Source organism: Oncorhynchus masou, chromosome 22, assembly GCF_036934945.1.
Source record: "Oncorhynchus masou masou isolate Uvic2021 chromosome 22, UVic_Omas_1.1, whole genome shotgun sequence".
Classification (NCBI taxonomy): Eukaryota; Metazoa; Chordata; class Actinopteri; order Salmoniformes; family Salmonidae; genus Oncorhynchus; species Oncorhynchus masou.
In genome coordinates, this window is record NC_088233.1 from 37,183,590 (window position 1) to 37,200,990 (window position 17,401).

At 46.5% G+C, this 17,401-nt stretch overlaps 1 protein-coding gene and 1 non-coding gene across 2 annotated transcripts in view; one reads left to right on the top strand and one right to left on the bottom strand.

The window, feature by feature from the left end:
* LOC135508828 (cadherin-13-like) overlaps window positions 1-17,401 on the top strand; it is a 529,634-nt gene that overhangs the window by 192,787 nt on the left and 319,446 nt on the right. Inside the window, exon 4 of the mRNA XM_064929038.1 lies at window positions 6,948-7,061. Within this exon, the coding sequence (XP_064785110.1) occupies window positions 6,948-7,061 (114 nt within the window). The remainder of the gene's footprint in view (window positions 1-6,947; window positions 7,062-17,401) is intronic.
* Window positions 7,576-7,651, bottom strand: trnaa-ugc (transfer RNA alanine (anticodon UGC)). Its single transcript has one exon. It is a non-coding gene; the product is annotated as a tRNA-Ala (tRNA).

Genomic DNA, 17,401 nt, shown 5'->3' on the forward strand with positions numbered 1-17,401 from the left:
GTTACACTCTGACATTCTCTCTCTGTTCATACTGAACACCACTCCAACAGACAGTCAGGAATGACTAATGAGACTTCTCAATATAGTATTCAGGGGAAGAATGGCAGAATGGACAAGGACGTGACACTGCTGCCGCAGAAACTCTGCTCTCAGTCTGCGGGTGACGAAAACTCTGTCTGTCGCAATGCCTATAGATCCTAGGTCAAACAAAAGCCCCCACCATCAACACTCCTCTCACTCCTCTTCATTGTCCTACTCTCAAATACACACACATCAACTCCACTGCCCAAATGTATTCAGAGCCCCCACCCCACCCCACCCCCATGTGTTCCTGGCACATCTTGGTGCTCACTCCCCTAATGAGAATTCAAACATTGAGAGAGAGAGAGAGAGAGAGAGAGAGAGAGAGAGAGAGAGAGAGAGAGAGAGAGAGAGAGAGAGAGAGAGAGAGAGAGAGAGAGAGAGAGAGAGAGAGAGAGAGAGAGAGAGAGAGAGAGAGAGAGAGAGAGAGAGAGAGAGAGAGAGAGATGCGCTGCAGTAGTAATTTATGGACAGGAAACAAAGATTCATGACTAACTTCTCGTGGGGTGTTACAGTGTCACAGAACTGAGCCCAGCGCTAGGCCTATTCATCACCTGCACAGCGAGGCAGGAAAGGGGGACACACGTTATGCTTAGTCTCCCAGCATTCAGTGCGAGCTTCACGCCTCTCTGGCCTTGACAATGTAGCTAGGTATGTGTATCAAACGGAGTGTGCTCATCAATATCCCCAATGACCGCATGCAGAGCATTGATGGGTTTTAAGCCCCCATCCCTTCATCTCTCAGCACAGGAAAGAGATAGTGACAGTGTGTTCCATCTTCAGTGTAATACCTGTCATCACTCTGCTGTTTTCCATTGAGCTGCTAAAAATAAAGGTATCGTACTGTATCATAGCAATAAAGCAACCAGGAGCAATGCTTTCTGGGATTGATGAGGTCATACTTACGGAAGTTAGGTTTTACAGGGCCACCCGAAGGCCAGGAGCTAGCTTTGGAACCCAATCATAGAAGACAACCCACCTATGAATTTGCATTTAAATACATAATAGTCCATTTAATCTGGAGTAGTTATGTGACACTCTGGTTGACAGCTTCAGGGATTTCAGAGTCGGTCAGTGGCTGGAAAACACTGTCTGTTACAGGACACTATGTACTTTATGTACCTTGTTCTGGTTGTTGTTGACAGGTTTCATATGACTTCTGAAGGTTGTCTGGAACAGAAAAGTAACGTGAGTTGGTGTGAGTTGCCAGTATAGCAGTCAGTGAGCTCTCTCTGTCTCCGTGTCAACGTACAACTTTGTAAACAACTGCCTTCAGCACCCACCCCTCCTACCTCGTTCTTCTCTGTCATTCTAACAGGGGCGAACACTGCCAGCTCACAGCACAGCACAACATTGCCTACAAGATTGTAACTGTATGATGGGCCATAAAAGAGGAAGGACAACTGCTTCTTCTGGTTGTCGACCGGACTGTCGCCATGGCGCCAACTGTTGTTTCTGGTAGCAGCGTGGGCATAGACCTGCTGTTTTAAACTCTCTAGAGACAGCAGGTGCGGGAGAGATACTCTGAATAATCGGCTGTGAAAAGCCAACTGACATTTACTCCTGAGGTGCTGACCTGTTGCACCCTCGACAACTACAGTGATTATTATTATTTGACCCTTGCTGGTCATCTATGAACATTTGAACATCTTGGCCATGTTCTGTTATAATCTCCACCCGGCACAGCCAGAAGAGGACTGGCCACCCCTCATTACCTGGTTCCTCTCTCGGTTTCTTCCGGCCCTCTAGGGAGTTATCCAAGCCACCGTGCTTCTACACCTGCATTGCTTGCTGTTTGGGTTTTAGGCTGGGTTTCTGTACAGCACTTCGTAACATCAGCTGATGTAAGAAGGGCTTTATAAATACATTTGATTGATTGGATACCTCATGCCAGGGCGGGGATCAGGAGGACCTCTACCGAGTGGGCACAGGGCTGTCACGGAGGAGGGAGGCAGAGATAGATACAGAGAGTGGGGAAGGGTGAGAGGGAAGGGACAGAGGGAGAGGGAGAATAAGAGAGAGAAAGTCAAAAAGACAGTGTATGTAAAACATAGAGAGATGGTGACTGCTGGATGTTCTCTCATCCCTGACATGTCACGTTGGTACTGCGGCTGCTGCTCACCCAGCCGGCACAGCACAGTGACACTCTCCTCTCCTATCCTGGCCCTATTCATACATGTGGCGATTACACTGTGGTAATAGAAATGCTACATTTTTCTGTAATTTTGCAATATACAAAAGCTTCGGTCAATTTGAACAATGTAAATGTGCCATGTTTAAAACTCCCCCAATGTCCTCCACTGTCATATATACAGCATGTTAAGAGTCATATCAGCTCCCCGCCTGCCACTGGTCACTTTACAGGTGAGTGATCCAACTATGCTCCCCCACCATCTGTTCTGTGTGTTCGCTGTCTCTAGCTATTATATTGTATATCTCTGAGTGCACAAAAGCACGAAGTCTTCTCCTTTGAAGTCTTAGGCTCTCACATTGCTCATGCAGGCGTTTTGCCTGTGTATGTGTTGGCGGGCAGTGAGGCAGCATTATGTGGCCATGTGTCCTGCTGAATAGACAGCCAGAGCCTGGTGCTCTCACTTGGGTCATTGCAGCTATGCAAATATGTTCAATTTGAGTCCTGAGTCGACAGCGTGAATGCCAAATATAATTTTCACCAAAACGTTACCTACTGGAACGGCCCTAATTGCATTAGAACTTACAAAAGGAGAGGGGGAAAGGGAGACGAGGAGAGGAAAGAAGAAGAGAGAGGTACAAGGGAGACGAGGAGAGGAAAGAAGAAGAGAGAGGTACAAGGGAGAAGAGGAGAGGAAAGAACAAGAGAGAGGTACAAGGGAGACGAGGAGAGGAAGGAAGAAGAGAGAGGTACAAGGGAGACGAGGAGAGGAAAGAAGAAGAGAGAGGTACAAGGGAGACGAGGAGAGGAAAGAAGAAGAGAGAGGTACAAGGGAGACGAGGAGAGGAAGGAAGAAGAGAGAGGTACAAGGGAGACGAGGAGAGGAAAGAAGAAGAGAGAGGTACAAGGGAGACGAGGAGAGGAAAGAAGAAGAGAGAGGTACAAGGGAGACGAGGAGAGGAAAGAAGAAGAGAGAGGTACAAGGGAGACGAGGAGAGGAAAGAAGAAGAGAGAGGTACAAGGGAGACAAGGAGAGGAAGGAAGAAGAGAGAGGTACAAGGGAGACGAGGAGAGGAAAGAACAAGAGAGAGGTACAAGGGAGACGAGGAGAGGAAGGAAGAAGAGAGAGGTACAAGGGATACGAGGAGAAGAAAGAAGAAGAGAGAGGTACAAGGGGTACTAGGAGAGGAAAGAAGAAGAGAGAGGTACAAGGGGTACTAGGAGAGGAAAGAAGAAGAGAGAGGTACAAGGGAGACGAGGAGAGGAAAGAAGAAGAGAGATACGAGGGGGACGAGGAGAGGAAGGAAGAAGAGAGAGGTACAAGGGGTACTAGGAGAGGAAAGGAGAAGAGAGAGGTACAAGGGAGACGAGGAGAGGAAAGAAGAAGAGAGAGGTACGAGGGAGACGAGGAGAGGAAGGAAGAAGAGAGAGGGACAAGGGAGACGAGGAGAGGAAAGAAGAAGAGAGAGGTACAAGGGAGACGAGGAGAGGAAAGAAGAAGAGAGAGGTACAAGGGAGACGAGGAGAGGAAAAGAGAAGAGAGAGGTACAAGGGAGACGAGGAGAGGAAAGAAGAAGAGAGAGGTACAAGGGGTACTAGGAGAGGAAAGAAGAAGACAGAGGTACAAGGGAGACGAGGAGAGGAAAGAAGAAGAGAGAGGTACGAGGGAGACGAGGAGAGGAAGGAAGAAGAGAGAGGGACAAGGGAGACGAGGAGAGGAAAGAAGAAGAGAGAGGTACAAGGGAGACGAGGAGAGGAAAGAAGAAGAGAGAGGTACAAGGGAGAAAAGCTACTTATCCATACCACTTATTACGTTTACATACAGTTGTAATCTAACTAACAATTCCAAAACTACTGTCTTATACACAAGTGTAAGGGGACAAATGAAATATGGGAAAAGAGCAGTAGTCAAGATACAGTAGATGGTATCGAGTACAGTATATACAAATGCACATTGGCTAATGAGTGTGAGCCACACATACGTGTAGTGATACATGTATTGCATAAAGATGCAGTAGATGATATAGAGTACAGTATATACGTATACATATGAGATGAATAATGTAGGGTATGTAAACATTATTATATTAGGTAGCATTGTTTAAAGTGGCAAGTGATATATTTTACATCATTTCCCATCAATACCCATTATTAAAGTGGCTGGAGTTGAGTCAGTGTGTTGGCAGCAGCCACTCAATGTTAGTGGTTGCTGTTTAACAGTCTGATGGCCTTGAGATAGAAGCTGTTTTTCAGTCTCTCGGTCCCAGCTTTGATGCACCTGTACTGACCTCGCCTTCTGGATGATAGCGGGGTGAACAGGCAGTGGCTCGGGTGGTTGTTGTCCTTGATGATCTTTATGGCCTTCCTGTAACATCGGGTGGTGTAGGTGTCCTGGAGGGCAGGTAGTTTGCCCCCGGTGATGCGTTGTGCAGACCTCACTACCCTGTGGAGAGCCTTACGGTTGTGGGCGGAGCAGTTGCCGTACCAGGCGGTGATACATCCCGCCAGGATGCTCTCGATTGTGCATCTGTAGAAGTTTGTGAGTGCTTTTGGTGACAAGGCGAATTTCTCCAGCCTCCTGAGGTTGAAGAGGCGCTGAAGTCCACAATCATCTCCTTAGTTTTGTTGACGTTGAGTGTGAGGTTATTTTCCTGACACCACACTCCTAGGGCCCTCACCTCCTCCCTGTAGGCCGTCTCGTCGTTGTTGGTAATCAAGCCTATCACTGTTGTGTCGTCCGCAAACTTGATGATTGAGTTGGAGGCGTGCGTGGCCACGCAGTCGTGGGTGAACAGGGAGTACAGGAGAGGGCTCAGAACGCACCCTTGTGGGGCCCCAGTGTTGAGGATCAGCGGGGTGGAGATGTTGTTGCCTACCCTCACCACCTGGGGGCGGCCCGTCAGGAAGTCCAGTACCCAGTTGCACAGGGCGGGGTCGAGACCCAGGGTCTCGAGCTTAATGACGAGCTTGGAGGGTAATATGGTGTTAAATGCCGAGCTGTAGTCGATGAACAGCATTCTCGCATAGGTATTGCTCTTGTCCAGATGGGTTAGGGCAGTGTGCAGTGTGGTTGAGATTGCATCGTCTGTGGACCTATTTGGGCGGTAAGCAAATTGGAGTGGGTCTAGGGTGTACAAGGGAAGAGAGAGGTACAAGGGAGACAATGAGAGGAAGGAAGAAGAGAGAGGTACAAGGGAGACGAGGAGAGGAAGGAAGAAGAGAGAGGTACAAGGGAGACGAGGAGAGGAAAGAAGAAGAGAGAGGTACAAGGGAGACGAGGAGAGGAAGGAAGAAGAGAGAGGTACAAGGGAGACGAGGAGAGGAAAGAAGAAGAGAGAGGTACAAGGGGTACTAGGAGAGGAAAGAAGAAGAGAGAGGTACAAGGGGTACTAGGAGAGGAAAGAAGAAGAGAGAGGTACAAGGGAGACGAGGAGAGGAAAGAAGAAGAGAGAGGTACAAGGGAGACGAGGAGAGGAAAGAAGAAGAGAGAGGTACAAGGGAGAAAAGCTACTTATCCATACCACTTATTACGTTTACATACAGTTGCAAATGCACATTGGCTAATGAGTGTGAGCCACACATACGAGCATACACACATATAAACGGAATGTCTTTCCATACTGTGACAGAACTAGAGTCACAAAGCATGACACTTTTTCTTGTTCCTCTAGATTCTGTAGTGTTCTGAAGATGGAAATTAACATTTCAAATAGGCTCTGGCTGAATCAACAATAGGTAAAAAAAGTGAGTAAATAGGTTTTCTTCGTGAGAGCATTGTCATCTTTCATCTTTCTCTCCTTCGGTCTTTCTTTTCATATCGCTGTATCTCTCTCTTTCAATCTCCCTCTCTTTTTCTACTCCCCCAAGTCTGAAAAGATCGAGTCAATTAGATTGTTGACGGAAGCATAACAATGCAATTACATCAAACCTAATGACTTACTGTTCAAGGTTATAACAGTCTAATTTTGTTGTTTGATTGTAATTCCATCCAAATGAATGTCTGTTTCTAAAGACTGTACTGGTTGCTGTGTCAGTCTTAGATAGCCTCCTCTCTTCACCGCCTCTCCAGAACAACCCTATCTGACAGCTGCTGACAGGTGTTAGAATGACAGTATCAATGTACATGTAGCTGCTGAAATAAAGGAAACACCAACATAGCGTCTTAATAGAGCATTGAGCCACCACAAACTATCAGAACAGCCTCTATTCACTTTGGCATACATTCTACGAACCATAACTGTGTGGAAACACCTGCTTTCAATAGACTTTGTATCCCTCATTTACTCAAGTGTTTCCTTTATTTTGGCAGTTACCTGTATGTCCTTTCTTCCACCAATCAGTGGTCATCATGGTGGAGATGATAGGAGGATAGGAAGCCATATGCCTACAGAGTGTGTGTGTGTGTGTGTGTGTGTGTGTGTGTGTGTGTGTGTGTGTGTGTGTGTGTGTGTGTGTGTGTGTGTGTGTGTGTGTGTGTGTGTGTGTGTGTGTGTGTGTGTGTGTGTGTGTGTGTGTGTGTGTGTGTGTTTGTCAGATCTTACAATACTGTACAGTGTTGTGACACACTCTTCAATGTGAGCAAGAAATACAAGGGCAGCGCAAGGAACTGTACAGTGACTTGATTGTATTGTGTGTATGACTGGACTCATGCTCAGTGTGCATTACTGTACATCCTTCCTATTCAATGTGATGTGTTTTGAATGCCACCCCTCTCTCTTTGTGTTTGTTTGTGTAGGAGATCCTTGGCCTTGGACAGATCCAGCCCTACAGATCGAAGAGAGCCCTGTTCGCCCCTCGCATGCATGTCAATGAGAACATGGAGCCGCCCTTCCCCAAAGTCATTGGCACGGTAAGCCTCACCCGTCCGTCCCACCTCGGGCTCCACTAATCCACTGACTGCTTGACCTTCTGATTAAGTGTTATTCACAGTCAAGCAAAGCGGATATCCATATTCCAGTGAAAACATGCCTCTCCTCATATGTGAACTGTGAATAACATGAATAATCAGTATTTAAACATTAAACAGTACACAATTACACCTCACGAATATAACAACAGTGCTTTGATTTGAGATTTTTGTAATAATAAAAAATCTCAACTTTTTGGATGACACTCAAATCAAATGGGTGGCTTGATGAATAGAAGGAAACATTTGTGTGCATACTCGAGGAATTCCTTTGATGGATAAAGAAAAAAGATCCTTGATGTGTTTGAACCTGGAACACCGATACATTTGGGGAAAGTTACCAGAACTTTTTAACCCTAATGGGAAACAGCTATTAATAATAATATATCCCATTTAGCAGACGCTTTTGTCCAAAGCGACTTACAAGTCGGCTGGGGCCACTACTTTTACATATGGGTGGTCCCAGTGGGAATCGAACCCACGACGCTTGGCGTTGCAAGCGCCATGCTCTACCGACTGAGCCACACAGGACCCCGTTGGACTTTATACCTTCCATAATGTACTCCTCACAGCCTCATTTGCAAAAGAACACTAAGACATGAACAACGCGTCTGTGGGTGCATTTAGCCGATCAGACTAAAGGATCAACCATATCTCAGAACACCCAGAGAGTCTGAAAATGAAATATTAAAAGAGAGACATCACTTTTTTATTCATTTTTTTTATTTTTTACATGTTACCTTTATTTAACTAGGCAAGTCAGTTAAGAATAGATTCTTATTTACAATGACAGCCTACCCCGGACGATGGTGGGCCAATTGTGCACCACCCTATGGGACTTCAATCACGGACAGATGTGACACAGCCTGGATTTGAACCGGGGACTGTAGTGACACATCTTGCACAGAGATGCAGCGCCAAGCTGAGCCTTGCACATAATGGATAATTGCACAAAGTTCTTCTAAAGCTATGGCTTCTTTATTCCCCCTCTGTCCTGTTGTATCTGGGGCCCCGGAGGGTCCGTGGGGGAGCCGTACTGTATCTCTCCCACTCTGTCCTGTTGTATCTGGGGCCCTGGAGGGTCCGTGGGGGAGCCGTACTGTATCTCTCCCACTCTGTCCTGTTGTATCTGGGGCCCCGGAGGGTCCGTGGCGGAGCCGTACTGTATCTCTCCCACTCTGTCCTGTTGTATCTGGGGCCCTGGAGGGTCCGTGCGGGAGCCGTACTGTATCTCTCCCACTCTGTCCTGTTGTTTATGGGGTCCTGGAGGGTCCGTGGGGGAGCCGTACTGTATCTCTCCCACTCTGTCCTGTTGTTTCTGGGGCCCTGGAGGGTCCGTGGGGGAGCCGTACTGTATCTCTCCCACTCTGTCCTGTTGTTTCTAGGGCCCTGGAGGGTCCGTGGGGGAGCCGTACTGTATCTCTCCCACTCTGTCCTGTTGTTTCTGGGGCCCTGGAGGGTCCGTAGGGGAGCCGTACTGTATCTCTCCCACTCTGTCCTGTTGTTTCTGGGGCCCTGGAGGGTCCGTGGGGGAGCCGTACTGTATCTCTCCCACTCTGTCCTGTTGTATCTGGGGCCCTGGAGGGTCCGTGGGGGAGCCGTACTGTATCTCTTCCACTCTGTCCTGTTGTTTCTGGGGCCCTGGAGGGTCCGTGGGGGAGCCGTACTGTATCTCTCCCACTCTGTCCTGTTGTTTATGGGGTCCTGGAGGGTCCGTGGGGGAGCCGTATTGTAGCTCTCCCCGTTTACCTCTCAGTTTCTGAGTAGTTAAAACATTGTTATTGTCACATACACCAGATAGGTGCAGTGAAATGTGTTATTTTACAGGGTCAGCCATAATAGTACGACACCCCTGGAGCAAAGTAGGGTTAAGTGCCCTTCTTAAGGTCACATTGACAGATTTGTCAGCTCAGGTATAAGAACCAGCGACCTTTCGGTTGGGAGTCAGGCTCCCAACGAGAGAGAGACAGGTAGATCTACAGTCAGCATTTTAATTTGGTTTACAGGAGTTCAATAGGTGTTCTAGAACATATTTAAAATTAGTTGAAAAAAACCCATACAGCTTGTAAATTGTGTTCTTTAGTCACTACTGATTACATACTGTACATACTGTACATCATACCTCATCTCCTTCCATTTCTGTCCATACAAGATTCATTTCACTGTTACGAGAATCATGTAATGGCATACATCAGTGATGTACCTCCACTGATGGCAGAACGAGGGTTGACTAGCTCCGTGATGTTTTGAAGTAGTCATCCCTTTATAGAGAGATTATGTTAGAATCCTCTGGTACAGAGTATGGAGAAGCTCTGTAAGACTGTGGTGGGAATGACCCCCTGCCAACCCCCATCTCTCTCTGTCTCTCTCTCTGTCTCTCTCTCTGTCTCTCTCTCTCTCTCTCTCTATATATATGCTGGGAGTGATTGGTGCATGCTGGGAATTGTTTGAGTGAAGGAGTGCGTGTGTTGTGGAGAGTTAGATATTCACAACTTTCTTTCGGTTTGCTATTTCCTGGTGGCATTTTTTTAGTTTTCTTCTGTGCATGATTAAGGTTATTATTTTTGTTGTGGTAGAATTAAGTATTTTGTTTTTCGTATTGAAATTACCCTGATTTTGGCGGGGATGGCAGCCCGAAAGGGGATCTGGGGCCCCAGAAGAATGTCTGGTTGATCGTATGGTTGAGCATGGTGTACTTCTTAAAGAAGAGTGTCTGGTTGATCGTATGGTTGAGCATGGCGTACTTCTTAAAGAAGAGTGTCTGGTTGATCGTATGGTTGAGCATGGCATACTTCTTAAAGAAGAGTGTCTGGTTGATCGTATGGTTGAGCATGGCGTACTTCTTAAAGAAGAGTGTCTGGTTGATCGTATGGTTGAGCATGGCGTACTTCTTAAAGAAGAGTGTCTGGTTGATCGTATGGTTGAGCATGGAGTACTTCTTAAAGAAGAGTGTCTGGTTGATCGTATGGTTGAGCATGGCGTACTTCTTAAAGAAGAGTGTCTGGTTGATCGTATGGTTGAGCATGGCGTACTTCTTAAAGAAGAGTGTCTGGTTGATCGTATGGTTGAGCATGGAGTACTTCTTAAAGAAGAGTGTCTGGTTGATCGTATGGTTGAGCATGGCGTACTTCTTAAAGAAGAGTGTCTGGTTGATCGTATGGTTGAGCATGGCGTACTTCTTAAAGAAGAGTGTCTGGTTGATCGTATGGTTGAGCATGGCGTACTTCTTAAAGAAGAGTGTCTGGTTGATCGTATGGTTGAGCATGGCGTACTTCTTAAAGAAGAGTGTCTGGTTGATCGTATGGTTGAGCATGGAGTACTTCTTAAAGAAGAGTGTCTGGTTGATCGTATGGTTGAGCATGGAGTACTTCTTAAAGAAGAGTGTCTGGTTGATCGTATGGTTGAGCATGGCGTACTTCTTAAAGAAGAGTGTCTGGTTGATCGTATGGTTGAGCATGGCATACTTCTTAAAGAAGAGTGTCTGGTTGATCGTATGGTTGAGCATGGCGTACTTCTTAAAGAAGAGTGTCTGGTTGATCGTATGGTTGAGCATGGCGTACTTCTTAAAGGAATGTTTATTCAAGTTATGCCGCTTTTTTCTCCGTCATGTACCACCGTTTATTCCAAATGAGCTATTGGAGCGCAAGTTATTGCGCTTTGGGAAGTTCGCCAGTTCAATTAAGGTTCAATTAAGGTTGTCCCGTTGGGTTGCAAACACCCGGCGTTGAAACAGGTAATGTCATTTCGGCGACATGTGTTTATGTTTTTGGACTCACCGGAACAGACTTTAGACTTATCGTTTAAAATCAAGTATGACAATAGAATGTATATGGCTTATGCTAGTACGGGTAGTCAACGGTGTTTTGAGTGTGGGGATGTTGGTCATAAGCGACATGCTTGCCCGAAAAGGGAGAAGGCAGAGAGAGGGGCACAGGTGGTCATCGTAACGCCTGGGCCCGCTGATGTAGGGAGAGGTGAGCCGACAGCGGTAGAGCAGCCACAAGCACCTGTTGCTGAGGAACAAGTTATCCGTGTTGAGGGCACGGGGTTGTAACTTGTATTAGAAGGAAATGTTATGCTACAGAAAAGTATTGTTGTAGAAGGTAAGGATGTATCTGAAGAGCCAGTTCCTCAGACTGGTGAGCAGGTGCCCAGTATGAGTGCTGGGGTAATGGAGGTAGTTCATGTGGAGCTAGGCTCCCAGGGAGTGGAGGAGATGCCCATAGCGAGTAACGGGGTACAGGAGGGGGTTCATGTGGAGCTAGGCTCCCAGGAAGTGGAGGAGATGCCCACTATGAGTAATGAGGTACAGGAGGGTTTTCATGTGGAGCTAAGCTCCCAGGTAGTGGAGGAGATGCCCACTACGAGTGCTGGGGTTCATGTGGAGCTAGGCTCCCAGTTAGTGGAGGAGATGCCCACTACGAGTGCTGGGGTTCATGTGGAGCTAGGCTCCCAGTTAGTGGAGGAGATGCCCACTACGAGTGCTGGGGTTCATGTGGAGCTAGGCTCCCAGGTAGTGGAGGAGATGCCCACTACGAGTGCTGGGGTTCATGTGGAGCTAGGCTCCCAGTTAGTGGAGGAGATGCCCACTACGAGTGCTGGGGTTCATGTGGAGCTAGGCTCTCAGTTAGTGGAGGAGATGCCCACTATGAGTGCTGGGGTTCATGTGGAGCTAGGCTCCCAGGTAGTGGAGGAGATGCCCACTACGAGTGCTGGGGTTCATGTGGAGCTAGGCTCTCTGTTAGTGGAGGAGATGCCCACTACGAGTGCTGGGGTTCATGTGGAGCTAGGCTCTCTGTTAGTGGAGGAGGTGCCCACTACGAGTGCTGGGGTTCATGTGGAGCTAGGCTCCCAGGTAGTGGAGGAGATGCCCACTATGAGTAGTGATGTTCAGGTGGGGCTAGTCTCCCAGGTAGTGGAGGAGATGCTTGGTACGAGTGATGAGGTGCAAGTGGGGAGTGTTGAAAGGGATGTGGTAGAGGGGAGTCAGTTGTCTGTGGTCTCAGCTGAGGATCAGGAGAATGACATGGATATCTCTTTAGATATGACAGCAGCTGGTGAGGACTCAGTTTATGATCTAGAGGTAAATGAGTTTCTGGATCAGACTTTTGGGAAATCTGTTAAATTGGCAGATTATTTTGATGTTGATAAGTTTGTGAGTTCAGCTGTGATGTTACAGAAGACGGTGGAGTTAGACCAGTTGAGTGAGAAGAAGTGGTTTCGCTTGAGGAAATGTATTACTGCTGTTGCAGCAGCAAAAGGTGGTGGGAAACGTAGTCAGGTTAAGAGAAAAAAAAATAATGATGATGATCATGCTTCATAGGGTGTCTTTTTTCTCGTTGGTTTCTCTGTGGTTTCTTCTGCTTTTCTTTTCTCTGTTCTACATGGAAGTATTAAGGGTAGGTTCTCTCTGTATTAATGGGGGAAGGGACAGGAAAAAGAGGGCTTGGGTATTAGATGTAATGAAACAGAAAAGGCTTCATGTAGTTTTCCTACAGGAGACACATAGTGATGAGGAAAATGAGGTTGACTGGGGTATGTGGTGGGAGGGGCAGCATGTACTCAGTCATGGTACTAATTTCAGTGCTGGGGTGGCAATCTTGTTTTCCTCAGGCGTAGGGGTGACTGTGGTATCTACAACAGAGATTGTCAAGAGTCGGGTTTTATTGGTCAAGGTGGATGTTATGTTTTTTTGTGTGTTTTTTTATGTTTATGCTCCTAATGAGGGTACAGAGCGTATTGCGGTTTTTGATCAAATAAAGGAAACCTTAAGACAGTGTGACCAAGAGGGGTGTATGGTTTTAGGGGGTGACTGGAATTGTACAGTGGATTTTACTGTTGATCGCACCGCTGAAGAACCTCACCTGCGGTCAGCCACTTGCCTGTCTGGCCTATTAACTGAGTTTGAGCTTTCTGATGTGTGGAGAGTAAGGAATGCAAAAGTTAGGCAGTACACGTGGCTAAAAATTAATGAAGGTCGTGTCAGTGCAGCAAGGTTAGACAGGTTGTATGTATCTGAGCAATACTGTAGTAGGGTTGGAAAGTGTGCCATTACTCCTGTGGGTTTCTCTGATCATCATATTGTTACTGTTGATATTCACTTGTCCTGTCCACGAAGGTCATCACCTTATTGGTATTTTAATTTTAAATTGTTACATGATGTCATGTTTTGTGACAAGTTTTTGTTGTTTTGGGAAAAATGGAGGGTTATAAAGGTGAATTTTGGTGGGAGGTTGGGAAGGCCCAAATACGAGTATTTTGTCAACAGTATACTGCTCTGTCTCAAATTGAAGTTAAAGAGACTATCAAGGCCCTTGAACAGGACATCAAGTCTATTGAATTGAATCTGCTCACTCAGAACGACCCTGGACTAGTCATGAACTTACAGGACAAGAGACATGAACTGAGGTCGTTTCTGCATGAAAGAGTGAAGGGTGCCTTGATTAGGTCTCGTTTCGCTTCCCTCGAGGATATGGATGCTCCTAGTGCTTTTTTTAAAACCTAGGACAGTCGACGTTTCAAAGAAAACAGATGGTCTGCCTTCGTCTCCCTGATGGGAAGGTGACCACGAATGATATTGAAATGCGTCAACATGCCGTGGATTTCTACTCGTCCCTTTATAAGGCGGAGGATTGTGACTCTCTGTGTACTGAACAGTTGTTACATGGTCTTCCTCAATTGGGACCTGAGCAGAGAGTCGCATTGGACGCTGACATTACACTGCAGGAGCTGTCCACAGCAGTTATGCAGCTCTCAACAGGCCGAGCCCCTGGCATCGATGGTTTACCATCTGAGTTTTATAAGCACTTTTGGGGGTCTATTAGGGAGGATTTTTATGAAGTTCTGTGTGAATCTTTTCATGAGGGTGCTTTCACTGTTGCCAAAAAAGGTGGAGACCTGTTGGAGACCTGTTGCTTTGCTGTGCGCAGTGCGCAGAATACAAAATTGTTTCTAAATGTCTCTCAAACAGGTTGAAAGAGTATCTGAGATTGTTGATCCACAAGGACCAGTCCTACTGTGTACCTGATCGCTCTATCGTTGATAACTTGTTTCTGATAAGAGATGTTTTAGACATTTGTAAACTGTCTGATGTAAATGTGGGTTAAATTTCGTTGGATCAGGAGAAGGCTTTTGATCATGTGGACCACCAGTACTTGTTTAAAACAATGAAAGCCTTTGGGTTTGGGGATGTTTTTCTGTCTTGGGTGAATTTACTGTATGCTGGAGCCTCGTGTATGGTGAAGGTGGGTGGTGGTTTAAGTTGCCCCATCCCTGTCCAAAGGGGCATCAGGCAGGGATGCCCAATTTCAGGGCAGTTAAATAGTCTGGCGATTGAACCAATGCTTTGTTTTTTTAAGAGCGAAGCTTACTGGTTTCTCTGTGCCGGGTTCAATGAAGGGTCCCACGATAGCACTGTCTGCGTATGCAGATGACGTGATAGTTTTATTATAGGGGGTGAGGATGTTAAGGTTCTCTCAAACACTTTAAAGGTGTATGAGGGGGCCTCCTCAGCTAGAGTCAATTGGGGAAAGAGTGAAGCGCTGTGGGCAGGTCAGCTTCAGATGGGGTCCACTCCAAGGTTACCAGGGGGGCTTCAGTGGGGCAGAGATGTGATGAAGACTTTGTTTTGTTTTTCTAGGCTCCGATGTCTTTCAGAAAAAGAACTGGGAGGGTCTAGCGGAGAAATTGTGTGCCAGACTGTCAAGGTGGAAATGGGTGTTGCCCCAGCTGTCTTATAGGGGACAGGTCCCGGTAGCTAATAATCTTGCTGCCTCTACCCTGTGGCACAGACTAATGATTTTACAGCCACCAAAGGGTCTGATACAAGAGCTTCAGAGGACCCTTGTCAATTTCTTCTGGTCTGGACAACAGTGGATTAAAGCTGCAGCCCTGTACCTGCCACTGCACGAGGGTGGGCAAGGCCTGGTGGACATTTCCTCTAGGATAATGGCTTTCCGGGTCCAAGCAGCCCAGAGATTGTTGTACAGAGACTGTTCTAGCTGGGTCGAAACAGCCTACATATTGATGAGGAGAGCGGGCTGTTTGGGCTTAGACAAGCATCTTTTCCTCTTAAAGCTGGAGGGGGGTGATTTGACTGGCCTGCCTCCATTTTATGAGTCTGTTATGCAGGCTTGGAGAGTCCTTGTCAAGTCCCGTAAGGCCTGCACGCCACCAGGGATGTGGCTTTTTGAAGAGCCTCTTTTTCACAACACTGCCATCCAGTCCCGTGTTCTAGGTTCAGCCAGCCTACGTTCATGCCTGTTAGGCGTGGGCTGTACCAAGCTGGGTCATCTGATGCGGAGCAGGAGCAGATCGTTGGAGGAGCTGGGAGAAAGAGCAGGGATTCAATCATCTCGCCTACTGAGGAAGGTCGTCGCTGAGGTCTGTGACTCCTTGCCAGTGCTTCATCTGCAGTATGTGACTGACACTTCCAATTCCGATCGGTGGAAGGAGGGTCTGGATCATGTTCCCTGCACTGATTGTTAGTGCTGCGATGGGGGCATTTGAAGAGGACGTGGGGATGCTGCTTTCCTTCGATACCCCAGAGCTGGGGGAGTTCAAGGAGGTGGGAAAGAAGGCCATGTACAGAACATGTGTAAAGGTGTCCCATGCCTCTTCCCTGGAAGGGGTAAAATCGACGAGGTGGGTGGATGTGCTTGGTCCAGGTGGCTCTCTAAAAGGCTGTTGGCCATCATTATAAAAACTGCCTATTGATAAGAGGACAGCTGACCTCCAATGGAGGATAATACATGGAGCTATAGCCACCAACATGCATCTGGTACACCTGGATCCTACTGTTGGAGAGGGGTGTCCATTCTGTGCTGAGTCAGAATGTCTGGCACATCTGTTTTTACTGTGTCCCAGGTTGGTTGGGATGATTGAACTGATCACTGATTGGTTCTCAACGTTGGGAGAGGTTTTCTCTTCCCAACTGTATATATTTGGGCCAAAGTACAGGTTCAATCAAAAGGGTGTAGTTGTGTAGTTTTACGGATGCTGTACCTGTACAGGAACCAAATCAGCGGAAATTCCAGAGCGCCAACTAATTGTACTTGATACAACTCAAACTTTCATTAAAACTGACATGCAAGGTACTCAGTTAAAGCCACACTCGTTGTGAATATCGCCAACATGTCAGATTTGTAAAATGCTTTTCGGCGAGAAACATGAGAAGCTATTATCTGATAGCATGCAGCCCCCAGAAACACACAAAGGGGACGAAAACAAAGAAATTAGCGTAGTCGGCGCTACCCAAAACGCAGAAATAAAATATAAAACAGTCATTACCTTTGACGAGCTTCTTTGTTGGCACTCCTATATGTCCCATAAACATCACAATTGGGTCTTTTTTTCTCTCGATTTAATCGGTCCATATATACCCAAAATGTCCATTTATGAAGACCGTGAAATCCATGGAAAAAGTCACGTTTCCCAACGCGACGTCATTTTTTAAAATGCATAAAGTAGCCTATAAACTTTGACAAAACACTTCAACCTACTTCTGTAATCCAACTTTAGGTATTAGTAAACGTTAATAAACGATCAAATTGATCACGGAGCGATCTGTATTCAATAGCTAGAATTTTTGAAAACAAAGTCCATTTTCTCACCGACATCTTTTCCAGCTGCGGACCTGAAGACAGGATGTGCCATTCACTAATCTGACCAAGGATAAAGGGCCCTGGAAATCACAACACTGGCGACGTCGTGTGGAAGCTGTAGGAATTGCAAGCCCAGTCCCATCAATTATGGCAAGCCATAGACAATACCGAGACTGGCGGATGGATTTTTCTTTGTCGATTTAGTGATCAGGTTTTCTTGCGATTTTGACCACGGAACTCGTTCTGTTATAGTCACAGACACCATTGAACCAGTTCTAGAAACTTCAGAGTGTTTTCTATGCACACATACTAATCATATGCATATACTATATTCCTGGCATGAGTAGCAGGATGTTGAAATGTTGCGCGATTTTTAACAAAAAGTTTAGAAAATTCGCTGCAGCCATAACAGGTTATTAATTTTGTGTTAGGGGCAGCAAAATTAGCGATATGGAAGACCCGAAAGAACAGCATTCGGGGACAGGGGTCTGTGGATGTGGTGGGAATGCTGTGTTGGCAGTGAGACGAAGGGTTGAGTTCGATATATCGATCTGTTTTTGAGTATATGGGGTATTCAGAGGCTGTTGTGTGTAGTTACTGTGGAGGAGGAATTGGAGTTGTGTTTTTAATTGATGTGTAACTGTGGTTTTGTATGAGTATTTATTTATTTATTGTGTGGTG